Genomic DNA, 20,033 nt, shown 5'->3' on the forward strand with positions numbered 1-20,033 from the left:
GGTAATAGGTTCTTTCTTCATTTTCTTGTTAATATACCACAAGAAGGAAGTGACCTGGCTGTTTATCCAAGACAGTTTTCAGGAGTTTATTTTGTTACTTATGGTATTGTGGGTAAAGTAAGCAATATCGACCCAGATAAAGTTTATGACTATCACACAGCATTTGATATCAAACCAACAGAAGTTACATACAATGTTGACATAAATGCAAATAATAAAAAAATATTAAACATTGATCTTGATAAAAATAATAATAATAGTGCAGCAACAGTTGGAATGGTAAATGAAATTAATACAGCAACAGTTGGAATTGTAAATAAAAATTTACCTTTTATAAAAAATTATGTTTATAGAAAATATTTTGAACATTTTTTTGACTTTAGCGATTCAAACTATTACGTTTTAAATAAAAGTTCAATTGGTGTTGTGTTTAATGCTTTGTCCTCTATTACAGGAAAATCTGCACAAAATATTACATTTCCAAGTAAAACAATGGATAACATAAAAGAAGGTGGATTAAGAATAAATAATTATAAGATATCTTTTAAACCACCAATTAAAAATACAAGTTACACTTTATGTATTGTTTTTTCTCATTTTAAAAGAAATAATTTTAGTATAAAGAAATATGATGTGTCTAATGCAAATTCAAAACAACAACTTTTATTTTTATACTATTTATCTATAACTAATTATCTAAACATAAGTATTGGTAATGTAAATAAAAATTTAGCAATACCATCTAGTTTTAGTGGAAAAAAAATAGTTTTATGGTTAACAGAAAGTATTAATGATAATATTACAAAAGTTAATATAAGTAACTATTCCGCAGACTTAGTCGCTAATATTGTAAGAACTTCATCTAACCTTGAATTTGAATTTTCGTGTAAAGATTCAGTGATAGAAAAATTTATGTACTCTCCAAACTTTTACGACATTGACTCTTCAGTACATCATCATATATTACTACAAGAAAAGATAAACGGAAATTATGTATTATAGACTAAACTAAGATTATATATATAAAATAATAAAATAATAAAATGAAGGATATCTTTGATTTTAATCACATAGATCCTAATATAACAAAAACAGAAATTAATACTATAAAAGACTTTTACAGTTACTACCATAAAAAATATTGGTGTTTTAAGAGATCTTATAAAAGTTATAAATTTCTTGATAATTGTTTTACAATCTCTGGAATATGTTTGGTAGCAATAGGAACTATTACTGGTGGAATTACACTTAATCCTGTTATTCTCGGAGTTGTAAATGGTGCTGGGGTTATTTTGACTGGAATTGGAAAAAAACAAAATTATAAGAGGAAAATTGAGATGACAAAAATTGCATACACTACTTATGAAAAAGTTCTTGTTGAACTTCGAGCTGTACTTAGAGGAGATGAATGGGATAAACAAAAATTCGTAGATAGAATGAAACTAATAGATGATATGATAATTGATCAATCTCCTGAACCAGATAGATTTGAGATTAAATATAATAATAAATTTAATATTTAAACTCGGATAATACTGTTTTTAATATTAAAATAATATTAAAACTCTTAAATTTAATAATAATATAATTTTTCCTTTATTAAAAGTTTTTTAAGCTTTTCAGGATCTTTTTTTGAAAATAAATCTTCCTTTTTCTTTTTCTGTTCTTCATTCATTGTAAGACCATATCCTTCAGCAAAATAAGCATCATAATCAATTTCTCTCTTGTTTAAATAAAATTGTTCTGGAGCTTTAGTCTTTTCAAGAGCTTGAATCAATTCTCTTACTTTTTTTCCTATTACAGGATCTTCAATCTCAATATTAATTTTAATTGGAATATATTCATATGTATCATGTTGAAGATATTTTAATAATCTATTAAAAACAAAAATATCTTCAGGATAATCTCCATCACCATGCATAAAATTAACTAATTTTTTAAAATCATCATCATCATCATCTGTTCTGTCTTCTTCAAGTTTTTTATCTTCATGAAATTTTTTATTATCATCTTTTTCATCAATTTTAAGCTCTGTTATTTTTTCTCTTTGTTCAAAAGATAAATTATTTAAATTATTAATACCAAGAATACAACCTGAACTTCTTTGCATATCAACCAAATAATCCAAAACTGATGGATGAAGTTTATATAAAATTTCACAAATTTGTTCTAAATTTAATAAAGATCTAGGATTGATTTCTATATGCATTATATTATATATATGTATATATTAAAATGATAAAAACAATAGTTCATTACGTTAACTTTTACTACCCCCCTCCTTTCAAAAATACTATTTTTTCAGAAGATGAGATAAAATCAGCATTAGTTTATAGATATTTATATGAGACTACTTTTAAAAAAAATATTTCATTAGAAAGAATTATCTATAAGCTAGAAGGTTTAACTATTAATACTGAAAGTAAAATATTACGAAATCATTTAATTTTCCATAGAGCTTTTAAATCTTTCTATAAACATTACAATCGAGGTAGAGGATGTGTATACGTATTTGATTCACCATTAAAGAGTGAAGTACTTGGTTATCTAACTGGAATATTATACTGGATTTTTCATAAAGGAATAATATAATTATATAATAAAAATGGCTGCTTGCATTATTCAAAAAAAAGATCTTGAAAATCTTGGTAAAAAATTAATGAAAGAATTTTACGGTCATGTACATAGCACATACTTTTTAAAAGAATTTGATGAAGTAAAATTAAAAAGAAAATTCTATGATGAAAATCTTACTAAAGAATTTTTATCGTTTTATGAAAAAAAAGAAAAAACCTTTATAAATTTATATTTTGATAATAAAAGATATGAAGATTTAGTTAAAATGAAAACTGAAGATTTATTAAAAAAAATAGAGGGAAAAATTAAGGATGAAACTCTTGATTATAAAATAATATTTAATTTTTTAGATAAAATGGATAGAGAATTAAAAATAGATAAAGATATAGAACATGAAATAGATGAAGATCTTTTTTATATGAAAAAAGCGTTTAAGCATATGTTTGAAGTATATCATTACGATTATTTATATTTAGAAGATTAAATTTTTATATTATTACTTTAATATAAAAATTTATTTTATCAGTTCTTTATAAGTTTTCCACCAAATATCATAATTTTCTAAAGTTTTAGGACTTATTTTAAGATCTATACTTTTATACTTTTTACACCCCATTTCATCCAAAATTTTTTTTATTACATAAGTAATATTTATCATTCTCTTTCTAAAATATTGTTTGTTAATATTTTCCATAATGTTATTATCTATTTTTAATAGTCTGTTGTAAAGTTCACATTTTTGTTCATCAGTAAGATTTATTAGTTTAGAAATCTGATTAACCTTTTTATCGTAGTAATACTTCCTATGATAAATACTCTTTTTTCTATAATGTACCCTATCATAATCTTTCGCATCATAAAATCCTAATACATGTCCGTTTATCATTCCACATTCATAACATATTTTTTGACCAAAATCAATAAAAAAAGATTCTGTATTTTTACATCCTAAACATGAAGCTACTGTTGACTTTTTAACCCCCTCACTTTTTTCTACTTTATAATTATGTAAAATATTGAGATATTTTTTTATTTCTTCTTCAGTATATGTCATTTATTATTTCTACTTATTAAATCTTAAATCTAATATTTTTCTCTAATAGCTAAAGTATGTATTTGGTCGTTTAAAACATGTCTCTTATCATCTTGATTACTAAGAGCTACTTTATTAACCTCTTTAGAATATATATCATGATTCTCACTTCTTATTATTTTCATATTTCTCATTTCTTTTTCACCAGAAAATAAACATCTAACATAATCATCAAAGTTTATTGATTTTTTTACAACATTTTTTTTTATTCCTTTACACTTCTTTAATTCTTTTTCACCCTCAACTTTATAGCTGTATAGTTTAGGACGTAATCCAACAAAATGAGTTATCTGTTTTCCTGATGCTTCATCCTTAAACATACCAATCACTTTTTTGTTAACTCCTGTAGTTATTCCAGAAGGATGATCTGATGGATAATCGCTAGTATCAAATTTATTTTTTATATCATTACATATATCTTTGTAAAAATCTTTTGTTTTAATCTGATACATTAGACTATCTGTATCTGTAAACAATAACTCAGCTTTTTTTCCATATTTACTTTTGATGTATTCATAATGAAAATCATACATTAAAGTTTTTGATAAGTCTAAAATTGCTTGACCAACATATACTGGTTTATTAAAATACACTTCTGTCTTTTTCATATGAATAGCAATAAGATTTCGATCAAATATTGTACATCTATCAAAGTTTGGACGACTTGATAGTTTTAATGCTTTTTTACGATCATCAATAATTTCTATATTTTGACGCTTTCTAATATTTTCTATTGTTTTACCAAAAACTGAATTGTTCATTAGTTTAAAAAAGTCTTTTTCAAAATTGTTTGCAGCACATTTTCGAAGTTCTGTATTTTTTCTTATATATGGTTCCATCCAAGAACTTTGGTAAAATGATATTCCTTTGTGAACAGCAGTAATCTTCATACCCAACTCAAGACATTGTCTAAGAGCTCTGTAATGAATAACATAATTTTTTCTTGGTTTAAAATGACATATTAATTTTTCAACTCCATTAACATTCATTAATTCAGGTGCAAGAGGATAGTCATTATGAAGATCCCATAAGTCTGGTGGATACTCCAAATCAACTTCAAAAATATATCCCTTCTTACCAGTATTTGCCATACTATCATTTGTTTTTTCTAAAATTTCCATTACCTTTTCCACTGTAATATTATTCATCCAATTAAAATTATGTGTTGGTAAATTTTGAGACATAGCCCAACCATAAAGATTGTTGGCGTCCAAATATTGTATAAATGATGATTTCTTTTCAGGATCGTAATTTTTCATATACTTATTATTTGCTTCTGCATATCTTTTTGATATATGTGTTATTCCACCACGAATTCCTTTTTCAATCATCATTAACATATCATAATCACTTAACAACTCTAAACGTTGTCCTGTTGTTTTTAGACATGCATCCCAAGCTAAACCAGGAGATGAAAAGTAATGAGCTGGATCTAATTTGTAATGTTTAAGACAAGTTTTCCTAAAGTTTTCAAACACATCTGCCAAAAGCATAACATCAGATTTTAGGTAAAGATCGTGATAGTCTCTTATTGTTTTACACCCAAATGTATTCCAGACTTTAATCGCATGTTGATAATCTTCATCACTTATATCTTCATCATTTAGATTTGAATAGAACCCCTGTTTTGGTGGAAGTTGTGTTTCTGATAATTTATCAATTGATGATACATAATCATAAGGATAAACTCCTTTACGAGTTAGTAATGAAGTATTATTCTTAAAAGTATGTTTTGTTATATGAAAGTCATCTTGGTTTAAATTTGAAACAAGATTGGCTAGTGATGTTTGAAGAAACTTAAATGAGTCCACAAATCTGATTTCAAATTTTATTGGAATAATATCACCATTAATATGTTTGTACTCACCAACTTTAATAGATTTAGAAAATGAAAGATATTTTTCTTCAGTAGATGGTATACAACTAAGATCACCATCTATTTTAGCAAGTTGTTTGATAAATAGATGTGCATCATAACCCTGAAGATTATGAAATATAACTGGTAATATTCTTGGTTTTTTACACAAAAGATTACATTTGTTATGTGCTGCTCCACGGTACTCACCTGTAAAATGGCAATGATCTCTAACTCTATCTTTACCTAATTCACCACCACAAATATGACAATTAACAGCATTATTAAAATCTTTATTTGATTTTTCACTCATTACTAAAGGTTTTGGTTTACGATAAAAATCTTCATATATCCCTTTAGTCATTTCTGTAAGTTTTTCTACAAATATTTTAGCAATATCTTCATCATCTGATTTTTTTGTATAAATGATTGGTTTAATTCTTTTATTAACAATACCCTTTGCATAAAAACAAAATCCTGATGGTTCATGTTTTTGATAGTTATAGTTATAAGAATCTTTAGGATCAGGACTACAACTATTCATTGGTTTAGTAAAACATTCAAAATCTGCATATACAACAAAAGGAACAGGAAGTTGTCTATCATAATTAGTAAAATGTAAAGTTTTGTTTTTTTCTGGCATTTTTACAAATGCTGTTTTATTACTAGAACAATATTTAATATGTTTGTCTAATAATTCTGGTTTTGTAAAATGACAAAAACATCTCTTACAAATATGAATTGGTTCATTTGTTCTTGAAGTAATTTGACTACGTACAAGACGAGAAAAGTTTTTAATTAGTGAATAATGAAATTTACCATCTTCTTCATACAAAAATAAATCAATAGTATTTTTACAATCTTTCTTTACCTCTCTCAAAGGATAAATAGTCTCTCCATCATTTGAAAAAACATTTATTCCTGGAAGATCTGGATTAAGTTTTTCAAATTTGTTAATGTCTTTTACTTTCATTGGAAATGTAATTCCTTTAGTATTAAGATCATTCTCATACTTTTTTAAATCTGCAAATCTACAATCATTCTTTTCTCTTGGATGAAGATAACGAAGTACTGACCAAATAAAACATTTATTATCTTTATTTCGAATACTAACAATTGCTTTTTTTCTCATAATCCAATCTGGAAGAGGAATATAAGAAGAACCCCTCATTGGTTTTAATTGAGTTGTATGAATATCTAGTTGTACAATTTTTTTAAAATACCACCCACTTCCATTTGCTTGATAAATAGATAATTTTTGTAAAATTTCTTCAATAATTTTAAATAATAAATCTACTTCATCAGTTGAAATAAAATTATTATGAGTACTAGAACTAAAATATGCTTTATGTTTAATAAAAAAAGTTGCATCACTATCATTCGATATTTTTTCTTCTTTTTCCATAATACAAATTAAAACAAACCTTATTTTAGTATTACGATGATTTTTAATAAATTTTTTAAGAGTTCTAAAATAATAATCAAAAAACTGATTAGGGAAAAATCCTGATTTCCCTTTTATAATATATTTTTTAGCAAATCCGTTTAGAGCTGATTTCTCAACTTCAATTCCTTGTTCATATTCTTTTATAGCTCTCTCAAGAGCTTTTCTTAAATAATAAGGAGTATCTTTAGGAATTTTTCTATTTTTTATACATTCCTCAAAATAATCCTCAAATGTTTTTATCTTTTTAGAATGAGGTTTTTTAACAACTTTTGGTTTAACAACTTTTGGTTTAACAACTTTTGGTTTAACAACTTTTGGTTTAACAACTTTTGGTTTAACAACTTTGGGATTAACTTTTCCTTGATTAATTTTTGTTCTAATGTTTCTCATTTTTTGATATTTTTCAATCAATATTCTCTTTTTTTGCAATATCTTATAATCTTTTCTAAGATCTTTTTTTTCTTGTGATACAATCTTTTTTAATTCGTCCAAAGACAAACTCTGAAGTTGTTTATCGGTAAAAATTGGTTGAGACATAACTTATATAATAATTATTTTATCTTTAACCTTTAAATCAAATTTATTTTTTCTGATTCACTTTAACCTTCACTACTTTATTATATAGTAATATATCTATAAAAACTTGTAACATAAAATGTTATAAGTTTAGAAATAATAACTATCACTAACTCTATCTCTATCACTACCACTATAATTATCACTAATTCTAACTCTATCATCATCACTATCACTATCACTATCACAATATTCTATTACATTAATCTTATCAAAAAAACAACAACCAACTTTATACTCAGTAACTAATGTTGTACCTTCATAACATAATAAACCTGTTGCATTTATAAACAAACCATCCAATTCTTCCCTTGCATCATAATAACATTCTTTTACATTTATTGGTTTAACATTATTAAAAACTTTATTTAAATCAATGCTACCATCTTTCACTAATTTAACTGTGTCGTTGATATTTTTATCAATATTTTTAAACAAAAGATAATCTTCTTTACTATCAAATAATAATCCTCCAACTTTGAAAGTATTACAATTATTTGATTGACTTGTTTGTTTGTTTATTGATTTGAACCCCATTTGTATAATTATTCTTTTATCTTTAAGCAATAAATTAAATTTTTTTTTCTGATTCACTTCAACTTTCACTACTTTATTATACAGTAGTTATAAAATGATGACAACCCACTCACTCACTTTTATTTCTAAATCTTCGAGCAATAAGAGCGACACTTGAGAACGAATGGAACAGAACGAATGAGTTGAACGAACTGAATGAACTGAATGAAATGAGTGAAATGAGTGAAATGAGTGAGCGAAAGCGAACGAATTGAACGAATTGAACGAATTGAATGAAGTGAATGAAGTGAGTTTGACGAATAAGTTATGTGAAATGAGTGAACAAGCGAGCGATTTTGCGAGATGAGTTAGAAATAAAAGTGAGTGAGTGGGATGGCATCATTTTATAACTACTCAAGAATAAGACAACCTGTAACCTGGTAACTGCCTAAGCTATCATGGCCATTTTAATTGAAAGAGCCTTAGCTGAAAACAGTTAAATTCAGGTTTGTTTGTTTTTAACCTTGCTTGTTTTTTCATTATTATTGATAAAATATATTACATATATATTTACGGCTAAGTGTTACGAAAGGCAGTTCACGGATAAGTCGCACTGGGACAAGACAACAAAAGACACATAATTTTAAATGGTAATTTCCTATGTTTGTCTTTGTCAGTGCGACTTTTGCTCTCTAACATGGTGGTGTAGGTGGTCTTCTGTACCACTTGAATGACAAGTTACAAAGCCGGGCCACCCAACGATGTTCGAAAACACTTTTTAGGCTATCCAGAGTACAGTTGCACTTTTAGAAATCTAGAAATGCATTCAAAGCGGCGCTATAAAATTTGTACCCGTTCGGTTATCCTAGGGGAACTTATAAGTCTTTTCGAAATTACAAGGACTTGAGTATTAATTTTTTTTGTTTGTTTTTTTTTTAACTTAAGAAAATCGTAGGGAATTTATAAGATAAGCTTCGAAAGTTGTACGTGAATGGAACGGTCATCTAGGAATTTTTTGCCGTTCTCAAGTAAAAGAAAATTCTAGGCAATATGTGCTTTTCCGAACAGATGTTTTACAGAAAACAGTCGTTGGGTGCCCCTGACAAAGGGCCTATTCGAGAACAGCCTATCCGCTCGCTGCACGAAGCATTCCACACTGTACGTGTCACTCAATTAGAGGAGAATTATCAGTGATGTCAACCGTGGAAAAGGCTTTTAAGAGATCAGATTAAACAAGAATTTTAATAAATCTCATTCAACGACTCAAGAGGTGTGAAAATTTTCATTAGCCAAGGTAATTATATTCCCTTTTTCGTTGTTACAAGATACTCTAAGGGAATTCTTGTGTGTGTATGTAAATGTGCAACATAAAAATGTAATATCGGTTATTATATTACTGTACACGATAGGTTAAATAATAACCGTAGATTTCACTGAGAATGTCAAAGACTTTAGTTAGGTTTTAACGTTAAAAAGAAAAGAAATGACCAACGTAAATGCTGACACTAAATGCAACGTCTCAAAGGGGTAAAGCGTTAGCCGCAAAGCCGCTAAGTGTAATAGAGGTAACAACGTTAGTCGTGAAAGAAGATAACCGAAAAAGACATTCTCGCCGGTTTTTGAAGAGATCGCTTCAGTGTTAAGGCTTCCTCCATGACCTTTCTCGTGATGAATCATGATCTGATTATAAGTAAGTTGTTATGTTTAGTTTTTCTTTTAAAGTTAATCGAAAGAAAAAAAAATCGTTAGCTATAGCCAGCGGGTAAAAACGTCAAAGCCACCTGAGCCCATAAATACAGTCAACTCCCTTTATAGCAGACACTGTAGGGACCTCGAGTTAAGCGTCCTCTTTAGCGAGAGTCAGTAATAGCGGGAGTTTATTTCAGTCAAACGTCTGTAATTTGTTTTTGCCGGGGATTTAGCTACTGTCCGTGTTATCAGGGTGTCCGTTAGAGCGGGATGTCCGCAAGGCGAAAGTTAACCGGTACTCTCAAGAATGTACTATCAGGTGCTATCAAAAGGTACTATTGTTTTAAACAGGTCGTAATATGAAGGCTCTGTTATTTGCATCACTTTTGGTGTTTTGCGGTTCAGCTCATGCAGCAGTTTTTGGTAGAGGACCCGTTCGTAAGTATTACTATCATTCGATGCAAAGTTTTCTTTCCTTTCGTTGGATGAGAGCCCACCACGTAACCTGCCAATGACATCCTTTCACCGGCGAAAAATATCTGATTGGTCGACGCGCGACCACTTGACATTACCAAATTCAAAATTGCGGCAATACCTCCATCGATTGTTTATTCCAGTGGAAAGAAGATTAATTGTTGCGGCTTCATATGAGTTGCAAATGCATATACGGATATTTTTAGAATAGCCTAGACTTTTTATTATCCTTTTTCACCTATTCCTTTGGGATTCGTTCCCTGCGATGCTCGCGTTTTGGCCGGTTTACCGGATTCCAACTTTGGACTCTTTACGATCACGAAGGTCAACAATATTTCTGATGAAAGCCGGGTCACTAGAAAGAACGGCCTTTGTTCACAGCTCTATGCAGCGGAGAAATAAGACACCATGGGTCCTTTGAAATTGCTTAGACAGCTGGAAGTTATTTTATTATTTTTTTTTACCGAAAAGATAAAGCAAAATTATGTTTTCTCCAGCAACACGTTTCGAACTACGCACTTTAGAAAACTGCCGCAACTTTCGATACACTAGCCACAAGACAATTAACATAGCAAGACAATCGCTAAGAATATTTCTTTACCTTCTTTATAATTTCCGTTTGTACCGAGTGACACGAGATAAAGTTGAACCAAGCGTAAGCGTATTTTTGTGCCATAAACAGTGTGCCAAAGAGTGTAAACATGCGGAGATTAATCATCTAAATATAGTTTTCCATCAACAAAGTACACGCTAAGTCATATTAACAAACAAAGCCCAAAAATGTCTGTCCCTCTACTTTTTTTGTTGAATCCGTGATAAGAAACTTGATCTAAACGACACAAACATTTTGGATAGCATTGTTATACGCTCTTCGATCAACACTCGAATGTTATCGAATGTTAGATTCACAATTAAAGTCGAATTTTGACACAAAAACGGGATACACATTTAACAAAACTGTCGCTTCCGTGCAACTCGGTACAAGTAATTTATATACCAAAACAAAGCCCAATAATTTTTCTTCCACTACTTTATAATTTCTTTTTGTACCGAGTTGCACGGAACATACAGTAAACAAAAAGAGCAAAAATTACCCACCTTTTCGGCATGTCTTCCACATGCAAACCAGCGATCTCAACGTCAATAACACTGAATCAGACCATGCCAATGCGATTTTTCGTCAGTTTCAGGACGCTATATTCTCCAGACAACACACTTATGTCAAAACTTTGACCAAAATAAGTTTTGATCTCTTACAGTGGCAAGAAATTGCAAAGCTGTCACTGCCAAAAAAAGCTGCCATCGCTTCTTTCATCTGAACAACATTTCGCGGGCATTTTTGCCTCGGAGCCAATGACATTACCCGAAATCGATCACGTGTCATTTTTTGCAGAGCATGCGTAGACATTTTTCGCCGGTGAAATGACATCCTACAAATAATGGTCTGCTCATGCGCAATGTCGTTTGACTGTTTTTGGTTGCAAATAATGTACTTCCCATGCGTAAATGAAACCATGCTTTTCTCCTTCTTGCGATCACTCTTGCGTGAAGATGGCAGCTTCCCGAAGATGTTCATTAAAAAAACAAACTCGGTGACTGAATGATAAAACAATGATTGAACTCGGTTATCTCAAAATATCATGATTTCTCAACGTCTTGCAGACCTGTTTCTTGCCTCAACCGATCTGCTCGCCACTGACAAATCACGATATTTTACTCAACTTCGTCTGTAATTGATAATTATTTTTCTTATGCTTCACAAGTGAGATATCTGTGTGATTTTGCTAAAAAGTGCCCACCAAGTTTTCGCTTGAACACGGGACAATTTGAGATTTTGTCACTTTGGTAAGAGTCTCGAGTCAGACAGCAGTGCAAAGTCAAGGAATTTTCCCTGTGGGCTACCCCGTGTTCTGACTCATAATCATAATGTTACTAGCAGAGCTTGGGAAGAGTGATTGTCTAGTCATAAGTGTTATGGGTGGGAAGGGTAAGTTCTTGCTCCTTCGACTTGGCTGTCTAGAGACTTGGGACAGGCACCTTGTATTATATGTTAGTTTGTCTCAATCAGTTGACGTTTTCTGGCTGATTGTTCTCTTTTCTAACCCCTCCTCCTCCTTGACAAACCATTATCCTCTAATCCCAGGTGATGCATTCTTTTCACTTTACAGTTTACAAAGTGAGGATAAAAACATGTAGCGGATTGGGTGCTGGCACAAATGCAGAAGTGATGTTCAAAATTCGTGGTCATTTGCTTAATAGTAATGGTGCACAGTTTGTTTCAACAACTCCTGTCAAGCTGGACACCCCTAATCATGATGACTTTGAGCGAGGAAAGTAAGCTTTCACTTATCTTGAGTTAGTATGAAATGAAGGAAGCCATGAATTTTTGACCAGTCAATGACAATGACGAAGCGTACATTTTCTTCCAATAGAGAAACGCGGCTTCTTACATTTAGAAAAGTATACTGCACTCCTGGAAAAGGTGCTCGGGAAAAATATCTTGCGTTTCCCCTCCCCCCACACTGTACTATACACACCTCAACGGAGTGGAGGAGGGGATGGAAGTAAGGAAGCCCCCAAAACGCCAACTGTCCCACGAATTTTCCCCATGATTGTAGATGGCATTTCACGCTTGCAATTTCACGCTAGCAAAAAAACGTTGACTAATCATGACCTAAATGACATTCTAATGAGCTTCTAAAAAGAAACGAATGACTTCTCTTGTTTTCTTTGGCCTTCTTACAAATGATATTAACATGGTAATCCCAGTTTAGTTTTTATCTATCAGTATCCCTATGCCCTTGCTAGGAGTACAATGGCACCGCTGGTTAGTGCGCTACTTTCAGTGCGCGAGGTCCCGTTCGATCCCCTGTGACATCACATCCTCGTTTCAAATTCTCTCTCTTTTTTATTTAGCTTCAGCTTAACACTTCACTCAAATAAACAGATCTCCGATAATCTTTGAATTTGCTCGGGTTATCGAAGTGAAAAATGCTTGATTTACCTTTTTTACTTATGTGTGCTTGCTCGTGATGCAGGTTGATTACAACGATTCAATTACCTTTTTTACCGGGTTCACCTCTACGGCATTCTTTTTACTTCGACCCTTTCGATTCATTCCAGGGATATCGAGGCGGATCGAAATTAAAGCACTAACAAGTAACATGGCCCATGGACTTTATTCCTTTACTGTCAGCATTTTAAAACTAGTAAGGCATGCTATCTGCCAAGCATTGATTCAAATTTTTAACATCTGGGTCTCGACTGGCTCATTTCCTGCAAAGCTAAAAACCGCTTAAGGTGGCCCTACTGGATTTTTTAGGGGTGATACCTCCCAAGTTTGAGCATTAACTACGTCGGCACGAGTAAAGATATGGGAAAAAGGTTACCACAACTGTATTATACAAAGATGAAAATTTCTTATGATCTGGGTTTTATTGCAATCGGAGTCGCCGTGGCAACGTAATGACGCCTTACATTTTTTATTTATCTTTGTGTTTCTCTGTACCATGAATTTTTTTAAGAAATCGCTTAAGGGAGTATGTACCTGCCATAATTGCCTCAATTATGGCAAAGTTTGAACAAATTCTATGAGAGCGTTTTGGAAATATTTTGAAACAAAGTTTTAAGAATCATGAAAACAGTGAAATAGCATGCTATCCACACAATTAGCTAATATGTTAGGAAAATGATAAGCTTTGGAAACGCGGCTTCATCTCATAGTGGTTTGATTCCATTGAACTGACTGCGTACAAAAAAAGAGGGGAATTGCCCTGGACGATCGCGAGTTAGAAGAATTTTATTAACCTGCAGGCTTTCTTTACCGGTACGTCTTCGTTGAGAAATAAAATGCGCGCAATTCAACTATAAATTTAATTCAATATAATAATGCCAGTAAGATTGTGTTTTGAAAATAAGAAATTCTATCATGTAGTTATACAAAGGAAACAAATTACAGGAATCGGTTTGATTCCTGACTTTTTCCACCTTATTTTGATGGTACATTGTTTGTTTTATACATTTCATTATGCAATTAATTAGGGCGTTTTAAAGAAAATCTAGCCTAACTCCCCACCCCAAAATAGCGCGTAATGAAACGTTATCAATAGTCCTTTTAAATAAATCCTTCAATTATTTAAATTGCATTTATTCCTAATTGATACCATTTTGTGGATACTACATTTGTTGATATGCTAATTTCTGAAACTTTTCCTCCACAAAGGATGTCTACTGAGACCAGCTTCTCCTCTGTATTGAACCACATTCTTGTTTAATGCGTCAGTATTGATAATTCTTCCCATAGGGGTTCATCTGGATACAGTAAAAAGCTTCTAATAGAAACAATTAGCACAGACAAATTCACCCATTCATTTCTGTCAGTTGTTGTCGCATCCCAACTCATTTGGGTCCTTTGGCAGTAGTATTCTTTTTTGAGGAAACAACATTATAGCACTCCTCTAACAAAGGTCCTGTGTTATGTTTAAAGCGGGTGCCAATGGGGTCAGCAGTTAACTGACATTAGACCAAAAAACAGTGTAGTTAACTGATAAATTGTCTAAAAATTAGTAGTTAACTGAGAAACAAAAAGTTAACTGTTGAGTGACATTTTATTAATTTTACTGAATACGATCGTTGATGTTGATGAAAGCAGCAAATTTTTACAAATGGAAACGCTATTTTCTGACTTTTTTCTGTCCCGCTGATGACCCGGTGGCACATTAATTGATATTTTCTGGCTCAACGAAATCAGCCTCTTTCTTTTAAGTAAATGGAATTTGTACTTACGAGAAATCATTTTTGTATTTGATGTTGCAGTTGTAACTATTGAGACTATTCGTGTTTAACGAAATAGGTTCATTTCTTAAAACCGTTGGATATCTTTATGACGCTTTTGAAATAGGCGAAAAAGGTAACATTGAGGCACGAGAAAGAGGATGTAGACAAAGCCCGTATCGAGGTACAAAAAACTTCTGACAACGCAGGTGGAAAACCTTCATGCGGTTTCTCACTTCAACACAAGACATTAATTTTTAGTGCTTTGAACTACGCCCAAGAATTTGGAAGGAATCGCTTAAAGAACTTTAGTACCAATTCGAAGTGGGCTACACTCACGAAAAGTCAAATTGCCCCGTGTTAAATTCTTTCGTGCTTTTGTTAGCACTCTCAACTATGTCTCTCGCATCAGAGCAAACAGTGACAAAAGAAGATGAAGTTGCGTTGTTGACAACGAGCTATAACGGGAAGAGAATCCACTGAAGATAATGCGGCTTCTTTACCACCCGGGTCACGGGACTGTATTATACTATTTGCCATATATCTGTTATAAAAAAAAGCTAAAACGTTTTTTTCGCATCAATCGAATTACAAAACAATAATGGTCCAGTTTCTTTATAGCGGAGCTCGCGTGCGAAGCGCGCGCAGCGGAGCAACATGGGTAAGAAAATTTGGCAAACTATCCATCCGAAAAAATTTGGTTATGACGTAGCGTACGAACGACCGTCCGTAAATCCACTACATGTAAGCCGATGGCAAGTGTAACATTGGATCTTGCTCAAATATTAACACTAGCCTGTCAGTTATGTAAGCCATCCGTATGAGGATGAATTGACAGCTGTCAAAATCAGACATCCGCTGACAAATCGCGGGCTCAGATGAAAAACTAGTCGTTTTGCCCCCACATGTAAGCTGATATAATATAACACCCTTACCAAAATATTAACGAAACTACACTTACCCAGGGCAGGGCTGTCAGTAGTTTAAAGTTATATGCGCAAGCCAAATTAAGGTTAATGGACAGCTGTCAAAATGGGACATGTGCAGACCACTATCAGAAAACTAATAACGTGGGCTCAGGTACACGATCTGGCATTTCGCCACTACAAGCCGGGCTGAAATGTCTTACTCACACTCACAGTCGACAGTCCGTTTTTGTTCGAATATTCGCCATCCCAAGGAAGGTCAATTGACAGCTGTCAAAATAGAGCATCCGCTGGCCGTCATCACCTGACTGTATCACGTACGGGCTCATTTTTCTACCCATTGACGTCACGTATTTTTTAAGTTTTCCAGTAATATTTCATTTGATCACGGACTCTATCCACCTAGGAAATTTGGCAATCACGTGGCCGTACACCGACCGCCTGACCGTCCGCACCACAGGTATACCAATGTTTAATCTCACACTTTCCAGCTAGTTTGGGAGCCTGCAGCCTGATATTGTACAACCATGTCACCATCCATGTTGTGATCAGTTGACAGCTGTCAAAACAGTATATCCGCTGACCAGTATCGCCTCACCGTATCGCGGGCTCAGGTATCGACCCACTGAGTTCGAGTACATTTTTGAAATTATCCGTTGACAAGTAACTAGTTTTCAAATGATCGTAGGCTCAAGTTCAATTTTTTTAAATGCATGAGAAATAAGTTATGTTCATGAGCTGCACCATCAAATTTTGATTTCAAACTGACCTCGGACGCGAAAATTCAGCCGGCTTTTACATGCAGTCCCTTTTGACTTTTTTCACCATGGTCACACTCTTCGTCTAATTGTTATGCTCTGATTGGTCAAAATTTGACAGGTGAGTTCATGGGGAAAATGTATGCAGCATCTGGAACTTGTTTTCTGATAGCTGAAGCTGACAGAGTTTTGTGTCGCCAACTTGTCATGTTTTTAACTATCTTTTTCCACTGGATTTACAAAATGAATACAGCTGCTATCAAGATTCTTCTGTAATTCATTGCTGGTTTGTTTATTGGATTTATGGTTGAGAAATGCGTCGCTTGTCAAAATCATCAGAAATCCAATTTCACATGGCATTGTTTTCGTTTTTCACCTTGCTTGATGAGTAAGAGGGTTTAAAAGGCTCAGGTGATTCTGGCCTTACTTGATGGCCTTTAGGAGCTGCATCTCGACTGGTAAGCCTGAGTAATTATTGTATTTGATGTGCATGGTTTTCTTTTAGGTTTCATTAAGTGTACTTAAGTCGAGCGTAGTTTATGCGGCTAGTGTATGCACGAAACAAAGATCTGACTTACAATAGTATCAGGTTTGATATAAGCTTACAGAACTTTAAAAAGCCTTTAGACATTTTCTCACCGCAACTAAATACAAAAAAAAAAGTTCCGAAGAATATTTAGTTACGATTTTGGCTGTAAAAAGAAAGCTCTGAGCGATTTTCATGCCTCGAGTTCACCTTGAAAAATAGCAAACACCGGGAAGCCGGCTTAAAACATAAATATGCCAGGTTTTTTATAAAGTTTATAAGGTTATGCTTACCTGACTCATGATTTTCAGAGGCACCTTACCCACAATACTTGTCTTCGTTTATGAAAATTGTTGTCTCTGTACACGTTTAACTCAATTATATTTATTTTATTGATTGTTAGTAGTCTCTCTCGCAATTTTAATCGCTGCGCCGCTTGTTTTCAGTCGTACATAAACATCGCAGGAAGGAGTACTCAAAATGACGCGCGTAAATATCAAACGCTTTTAAAGATTGCACATAACAAACCATAAATAAAGAGAAACAAAACTTAAACATAATAAATTCTCTATCATGTTGAAGCGTAACTCTATTAATGTTCATTTACTTACAAGACAGACGGGTCTGGAAGTCTGGTGCTTGTCAAAAGTGAGAACACGTGCGGCTGGCCGTATAGGTGATTTTAGGAATCTTTTGATCGTTTTTACTAAAAGCCCATACTTATTACCCTACATATATATGACATAAGAGCATTTTTGACTGACTAAACACTCGCTGTGAATTATGCTGAATTCTCTTCATGAAAACGTTTTATAGTGTGATCAGTTCTATAATTTGTTGTGCAAAGGAAGCGCGTACTTCGATCCTCCTGGACTGATTGAATGAGTGCAATTTGTCTTGCAAAATTGTGAAAAACTGCAGAATTGTAGTTTTAAATAGGGCAAAAAAAAAATTCTGTCCGAGGTCTGTATGATAAAAAAAACAGCGCCTCATTGTACTGTTAACCTCAGACGATATGTATAAAAAGTATGTTTAAAAGGCTGGTTTACACGCCACCAGATTTGCCACCAAGATTTACTTGCATTAAAAGGGGTGGGAAGGGGGTGCAAAACCTGAAGAGTCTGTAATATTGAGAAATCAAAATCAAACGCTTTTATCAATATGAATATCAGCAGCTGTCTTTATCAGCGTTATTCATTTGTTTATCCTCCCACTTAACAATTCGTTACTATTTCATTTTTCCTCAAAAATGCAAGAGTTTACAGTACTTTTTACATTTGCTTGGCTGAATCTCTAAGTAAAGTACATGTAAGTAACAACAGGTCAAACACTGACTATGATCCTCAGGATATTCTTTTGCACTGTAGGATGGTGAATGAAATTGGCTAAAAATTGGGTTATCTGAAAAGTTTAAGCGCCGCGTATCACTTTAAACCCTTATAGGAGGCAGCGTGGCCGAGTGGTCAGCGCGTCGGACTCGCAATCCGGCGGTCCCAGGTTCGAGTCCCGCTCTGGCCACTTGCTGGATTTGTGCTCGGTCGTCCCGAGGTCAAATTCTCGGCCACGCTTGTCAATAGCCAACTGGTTGTCTCCTGCCAGTTGGGGTTTTTAATCCTGTTAAGTTGTATTTGAATTATTTGTTTCTAATATTTGAGTGGAGTGCCTGTAAATTAGCTGGACAAGCTAAGTGCTCTTTCCACTATAAACAAGCCTTTAACCTTTAACCCTTAACCTTGTTACGTGACACTAGACTAACACGACTCACCTACTTAGCACTGTTTTCAAAATACAACGCACCCGGAATTAGTGAGATAAAAAGGTCAACGTTTCACTGTTCAACTTCTTGTATATTTTTCAAAAATGGTGACAAACAAAAGCAAATACAACGCTGTAAGATGTAATTTGCACTGGTCGATCTAAGCTGATCTTGCTTGAATTCATAAAAACAAATACAGTGTGCAGAACACATTGTTAACATAACATCTACATATCCGATTATCCTAGAATGGAAATTTTCCTATATAAAAAAACTTAATTGAAAACCGTGAGAAAAACTATAAACAAACCTGTAGTAAACAGAAAATCGCCAACGTTTCATCTGTGAACGAGTGTTACAAAATAGATACCAGCTCCCGCACGAGAAAAACTGAACACATGAGATCGAGGCAAAATGTGCCAGGCCGGTCCAAGATGGCGTCCAAAACCAAACCATGAATTCGCATGGCATACGGAACGGTTACTACATCATGTACGGTACACGAATAGTAAGCGTTCTCCTTCGTCGAACGCAATAAAGGTTTCGGAGGGCGACTGGGTTATTATGTTTGGGACGAATTTGTTTTCCAGGCCTAATCTACTGTGATCAAAGATGATCGCTATTTTTGGGTGTACATGTAAGACTATTAACTTGATGTAAAACTGATTTCTTTGACTCTTGGACTGTCAAATTATTTTTCTCTAAAATCAGTTAGCCTAGCACTGGCTAAGTCTATATACCGTAAAATTCCGAAAATAAGCCCCTCCATGTATAAGCCCCTCCAAATATAAGCTCCCCAAACCGGTATCGCAAAAAACCCTCCGTTAAATTGCCCCTCCAAATATAAGTTCCCGGGGGCTTGTACTTGGAAAATTGCCTTCAAATACAAAGTAAAACAAAGCAAAAACGGTAAATTTACTTCCAACTATAAGGCTAGCCCAATCGATTTTGAAACGCAAATTTCCCTCCGTAGATAAGCCCCTCTGAATATAAGCCCCTCCAAAAATAAGCCCCTCAAAAAGGGCCTTTGAAAAATATAAGCCCCGGGGCTTATTTTCGGAATTTTA

General features: G+C 33.1%; 1 protein-coding gene across 1 annotated transcript; it reads right to left on the reverse strand.

Annotated features, from left to right (window-relative positions):
• Positions 1–3,660: 3,660 nt before the first annotated feature.
• On the reverse strand, positions 3,661–5,889 carry LOC140923918 (uncharacterized). The gene is made up of 3 exons (XM_073373935.1): positions 5,736–5,889; positions 4,563–5,315; positions 3,661–4,244 (listed from the first exon to the last, which is right to left on the reverse strand). Exons 1-3 carry the CDS (start codon positions 5,887–5,889, stop codon positions 3,661–3,663), a joined length of 1,491 nt encoding a protein of 496 aa, XP_073230036.1.
• Positions 5,890–20,033: the final 14,144 nt, after the last annotated feature.

This window comes from Porites lutea, chromosome 14 (genome assembly GCF_958299795.1).
Source record: "Porites lutea chromosome 14, jaPorLute2.1, whole genome shotgun sequence".
NCBI lineage: Eukaryota > Metazoa > Cnidaria > Anthozoa > Scleractinia > Poritidae > Porites > Porites lutea.